This window comes from Sapajus apella, unplaced genomic scaffold (assembly GCF_009761245.1).
Source record: "Sapajus apella isolate SASKATOON/1434 unplaced genomic scaffold, GSC_monkey_1.0 scaffold13, whole genome shotgun sequence".
Classification (NCBI taxonomy): domain Eukaryota; kingdom Metazoa; phylum Chordata; class Mammalia; order Primates; family Cebidae; genus Sapajus; species Sapajus apella.
Genome location: NW_022436953.1, coordinates 26,051,021 through 26,057,259, shown reverse-complemented (window position 1 = coordinate 26,057,259; position 6,239 = coordinate 26,051,021). Strand labels below are relative to the sequence as shown.

Here is a 6,239-nt window from a genome sequence, read left to right as displayed (position 1 = left end):
ACTGTATCCACAAAGGAGGCACCTGCTCTGATGATCTGGGGGTGGCAGCAGGAGGAATCTGGTTTTCCAAATGTGCCTTTGAGGCCACTGAGCTCAGGCCTACTTTTACACAGATTAGATGACTTTAATGCAAGAGACATTCCCCCGGCTCCTCTCACTGTCTTGGATGAATGGACCATTATCTGCGGTGGAGGAGCTGGGTGCAGATGACCTAAGCCCTCAGGAGAGCTGAATAAGCTACTTCAGCTGGGTAATATCAGCCGAGGCTGACACTGGAAATGCCCTACTATCAATGCACATTTTCCTTGCAGGGTGGGAGATGTGCTGGACATTTTTATTTTCTAACTTTATTTTGCTGCAGTGTAATATTACCAGCTAGTGACCCCAAATCCCAAAGGGGATAATACATATATTTAAATAAGCGATGTTTATAACTAACAAAAATACTGGAGGAAGAGGATTATTTCCAATATTGCACATTTATTCAGAAGTACAGAAAATAACACTGTACATTATATAATAGCATGTAAACACTCTAGAACTTGATTTGCATAATAAAACGTTCTACTAAGAAAGAAATATTGCTCATGAAGATTTTTGTGCCCACCTTTCCCAAGTCACAGGCCCTCATGTACATCACAACAGCAAGGTGGCAGGGAATCAAAATTGGCATACATTCTACATCCTTCACAGCACTGCTGAGCAGGACAAGACTCCATGGCAATGGTTTTGGCCTGGCTGTTCTTGGTGTCCAACACTTTGTCTGAGTTGTGACCAGATTCCTTTGCAGCTCTTGAGAAAAGACACACACAAAACATAGGCTTAGAATTTTTCTTCTTAGTCCTTTTGTTAGAACTGTTGGGGGTATCTGGGAAATTTAGTGCTGAAGCCAATCAAACATGAACACCAGTCCTAAATTAAAGCTTGCTCCCATCCCAAGTTCCTCTTGAATCCCTTCCTCTCCTACAATTGCTATAAATGTAAACTCAGGTTACAAAAGTAAGGGTAAGTGAATTGCAAGCAAGGTAACCTAGCTGGTTACTGCAGGCCCCCGAGATGCAGGAATGATGGGAAGGTGCTGAGTTCAGCTGTGCCCCAGGCTCCGGGATGTGTCATTGTGAACTCCCTGGAATGGAGACACAACTGTATCTGACAGCCAATCTCTCTGGCACTTGAAGAGTCTTCTCCCCAAACTAATTGTCTTTTGCTCAACCTACATTCCATTGTCTGCTGTCTCCCAGGATATTTACACAGGTCAGCTGTCCCAGAGTCCTAAAGGTCCACCTCCTTGTCCTCAAGGCTACCAGCAACAAAGGAACACAGTGAGAGCTCCAAACTCAGGCAAGAGGAGATCAATTCAACCTGTCCTCCCTCTGCATGAGCACAAGGCAGGCTCACTCACGCAGCCTCCCCTGCAGAGTTCAGCCTACAGTGCCCGGGGAGGTAATGGCCAAGGTGCTGAACAGAGGGAGGCACTAGCCAAGGTGCTGAACAAAGGGAGGCTTGGCCAAAGTGCTGAATTAAACACCTGATGGTAAATTCAGTGAGGTCCAGTGACAGCCGAGCAGCACTGACACTCACAGCCCTAAGCTGAGAACATTCTACAAACCCAAGGCAGAAGGGAAAATATTTTACACTCTAGCTGCCATTTCTGCCTTTTTAAAGCTGCTTGTTCTTCTTGACCTCATCCGGGGGTATGGCACAGCAGCAAGGAATGATCTTGCTCAAATAGGGAGCCCACATATCCCATTTAAGGAGGTATGATTCACTTTCCCCCATGTGACTCACTTTAGTGCCTTGGCTATTTTGAAGTAAAGACAGAGCACAACACATAAGAGCACAATCGCGGCAACCAGTAAGCTGATCCCAATGCCGATCATGATCTTCGTTCTGAGATCAAACATCTTTGCCACACCTATGGAGAAAGTACAGGAAAGCAGAACATGGCCTCCCTCCCAACACAGCCACTAAGCAACCTCAGCATACTTCCATTAGTAGAGGAGGAGTGAACCACAAACACAGATCCTTATGCATGCAAACTGCAAGCAAATCTTTCCAGACAGGCTTAGGTTCCTAAGCTGGCCCAGGTAGACAAAAGGGTTTGTTTATGGATAAAAATGGATTTAAGGTCAGATGCAGTGGCTCATGCCTGTAAGTCCAGCACTTTGGGAGGCCAAGGAAGGTGGATCATTAGGTCAGGAGATTGAGACCCTTCTGGCTAACAAGGTGAAACCCCGTCTCTACTAAAAATACAAAAAATTAGCCAGGCTTGCTGGCATGTGCCTGTAGTCCCAGCTACTCGGGAGGCTGAGGCAGGAGAATTGCTTGAATCCAGGAGGCAGAGGTTGCAGTGAGCTGAGATCATGCCACTGCATTCCAGCCGGGGTGACAGAGCGAGACTCTGTCTCAAAAAAAAAAAAAAAAAAAAAAGGACTTAAATGCAAACTCCAAAGGGAAGGAAGTCAGAATGACAGACAGTGGGAAGACTCTTTTCCTCTCACAGGCGTGATATGTAGCTGGAAATGACCACAGGCCTACCCTGGAGCTGATGGCTTTACTCCCCACCACCTGGACCCCTGAAATACGTTCACTCAGAGAGTCAGAAATCACCCCTCACTGTACATTAGGTTTAAAATTATTTTATGAAACTAAGATAGTTTAAAAATTTGGTCCAACAATACTGAGAATATGTAAATCTATTTTGTAAGTGATAAGTATTTTGGGAAAAACAGTTTTAAGTTTTCCCACTGACAACTGGATAATTTCAGGGTGTAAGGATATTATCGATGCTTCTAGCTAAACCTTGGTTAGGGCTCAGAGATGGGAGGGGGCTGTACAGACCAGGAGCCAGCTTATCCAGGAGCCCCATGTACCTCATTCTGTCTTCCTAGTAGATCATAGGCCTGCGTCTGCCATTTTTCCTTGTAAATACCAAATTCTCCCAGGAAACCCAATTTGTTTGGAATAAGTAATTTGTTTTATCTAACACTCTGAATTAGGGAACAGTGAGCCAGGAGAGAATAACCAATCTGATAGGTAAGCATACTTACTACAGTTCAACCACCTAGAGATAGATGAAGGCCAATTGTAACAATAAAATTAATAATAAAAAAAAAACTTTAGGGTATGGGATATTCAGAACTTCTCAAGCCTGTAATCTGAGAAACAGGGACATAATGATCTCTTCTAGAAGTAATTAAGCACCAAGGTTGAACAGCTCAGATCACTTTTGGAAGCTCAGGCTCAGCCAGAGTTGGTAGAATGGGCCAACACTAACATTCATGCCACAGGCTGTGTGACATCAGCTCTCTGGACCCCAGCTCTCTTTCATGGAGTTCTGAATTCCATTCCACAGGTATATTTTTGCTCTTGTGAAATATTGTACTATTTTGAATCACTTAATTCTAAGTCTTTTACCTTTTCAGGTCTTATTTCCCTTCCATTAATTTTTTGGGTTCAGTGGGAAGCCTCAGCATTTCACACTTCAAATGTATCAGGAAGGGGCTTGGAAAAAAGAATCTATATCAGCTCAAAACAAAACAAAACAAAAACCCAACAAAACAACAAACAAAACAGACTTCCTTACACTTTCTGGGTTTATTGAGATAAAACTAGATGAATGCTCCCATTTTACATCATACACTAAATCCAGAGTAATAATCCTACCAAGGAATAGGCCAGTTCTGATATTCACTTTCTTAACTCCTGTTACAATGTGACAGAATGTAAAATTAATGGTCCCAGTGTAAACTGATTTTATACATGCCAAAGATCACATCTAATTTTTAATCTGAATAAACAATATAAAATTTAACTTGGTGGTCTAAAAGTAAAGCTTCCAGCTTAAGTAGCCAGTTTTCCAAGAACAGTAAATTAGAAAAAAAAAAAAATGAAACACTCTAATCATTCTTTTTATACCCCTGAAACTATAAAATAAGTTCTTCATATAAATCAAAACAGTACTTAAATCAAACATATACTATATAAGCTAATGAATTTTTATTTATATTATAATATAATATTATTTATATATTATAAATTAAAAATTATTTAACATTTAGAAATATAACACAGAAGTATACATAAACTTATGAGTGAAAAATATGACTAGCAAAAGTAATTTAGGACTATATCACATTAACTCTTAGTATACAGTACAAGTATAGGAATAATGAACACTGAGATCACTTCATGTAAGTAAGATGATGACATTAAATCCTTGCTTTTTATAAACATTTTTGGGTTTTGGCTTTGTAATAAATATGTAATAAATATCTGCAGTACATTGTTTATGTTGAGAGTTTATCTTTCTCCATTTGAAAGTCTTTCTCCAGAGTCATAATGTCTTAGAGGCATCCCAGTGGGTGAGGAGTTGGGATTTTGCAGCAAATCCATTAACAAAGCAATCTTATCATCAATATGCTCCTGGAGTTTATATATTCATTTTAGAAAGAATATTTTCCAAGTAGGAGCAAACAGGCTGCTCTTCCATTCTGGAAATACATTTTTAAAATATATCAATTTTCCCTAATATTTTAACAAAACAACTGAACTATACAACAAGGAGCCAACATATATTGCTGAAATTTGTTCCTACAAACTGTGCTGTCTTCTTAACAATGTATTTCCAGGTTCTAACATACATCCACAACAGATAACCACAGTCATCAACACATACTTATTTCTTTAAACATTTACCAAATACAGTACACAATTGAAATGGGAATATAAAAGAGAAGATGACTCTTTAAGGACCAAGTCCTTAGAATGAGTCTTTCTGATATGGAGCTCCAAATCAAAACTGATCTTGCCCAACTTATTTTAAGGTCAACATGTATATTTTCCAAGTATTTCCCCAAGCAACCCTACAATTTAAACAGTTTTATCTTCTTTCTTTCATACAAACCTTACTAAAGTATTAGAAAGCTCTTTGTATGAAACTAAGGAAGAATTTAACTGGAATGGGACAATTAAAGATTTTTTTAAAAAGCACTCCAGTTTCTAAAACAAAACTTATATTGCACTCTAGGGCAGTGATTCTTAGAGTATGGTTCATAGAATACTATAGGATCCTTTTAAAGATTCCAGGAGGAACCTTTGTGTTTTTATAGTAACCTTTGTGTTTTTATAGTAACATTGAGGTAATACATGCCTTTTTCACCCTCATTCTCTCATGAAGGCGCAGTGGTATTTTCCAGAAACTACATAACCTGTTATTGATATAATGATTAATAGAATGTATGATAGTAGTATATTTTTGTGCTTTCTATAATTTCCTAAGGTACTAGGTTTAGGGTATAAATGTTTGCTTTTTAAGAGATCGATTGAGTTTGTTTTGAGTAGTTATAATGTGCTCTTATGCTGTATTGGACTACATGTACTATAATGCAGAAGCAGACATGAGCAAGTTAATACAGAGTTGTGTAAATTTAAAACAATATCATTCTTTTCACTGATTTTTTGAAAACAAGATAGTTTTTAATAAAAACTATTGTTTATATGCAAGTAATTACTATTTTAAAATAAATACAAATTTTAATATAGTATATATAAATAAATATTCTTTGAGTTCTTCATTTTTGAGATTATAAAGAGATCCTGAGATGAAAACATATGAGAACTACCACTCTAGAAATTGCCAAGCAGGTTAAAAATTATTAAATTAAAAAAAAAAAGCATTTACACCTTAAAATTTAAGTGTAATGAGGATTATTTTCTGGGAGAAGATCCAAGGTAGCCGTTTAGGAAACAGCTCGGAGTTGCAGCTCCCAATGAAAGCGCAGAGGGTGAGTGGATGCCGCATTTTTATTGCCCATGGACCAGGAGATTCCCAGGCGGAGGAGCCCCATGGGTCGCCAGCGCGGCTGTTGTGGCCGGCACGGTTCTTTTGGTCAGCACGGCTGCTTTGCCCCGCGCGGCTTCTTTGTTGGCACCCCTGCTGGCGGTTCTCCGTACAAAATACACTGGTCTGGTGCCCTTTTGGCTGGTGATTGGAGACCCGGGAAGTTGCCCATTCATCTGATTAAAGAGGGGACTGAACACGGAGCCAGGCCAGGAGATTCCCAGGCAATAAAAGCGCCATGAATCTCAGCACCGCTGTTTAAGCCGGTGCAGTGAGTCACTGCATGGGAAATCACACAGATCCCAGGGCGCCCTTTCAACAGGTGACTGGGATAGAGTCGACTCTTCAACTAAAAAAGGAAAAAAAAGGTTCTGAGGCAGGGAGCCAGGTGATCAGG

The 6,239-nt window shown here is 39.7% G+C and overlaps 1 protein-coding gene across 1 annotated transcript; it reads right to left on the bottom strand.

Annotated features, from left to right (window-relative positions):
- Positions 1–468: 468 nt before the first annotated feature.
- Positions 469–6,018, bottom strand: LOC116553672 (protein FAM24A-like). Its single transcript, XM_032281130.1, has 3 exons — positions 5,821–6,018; positions 1,789–1,967; positions 469–792 (listed from the first exon to the last, which is right to left on the bottom strand). Exons 1-3 carry the CDS (start codon positions 6,016–6,018, stop codon positions 618–620), a joined length of 552 nt encoding a protein of 183 aa, XP_032137021.1. The 3' UTR covers positions 469–617.
- Positions 6,019–6,239: the final 221 nt, after the last annotated feature.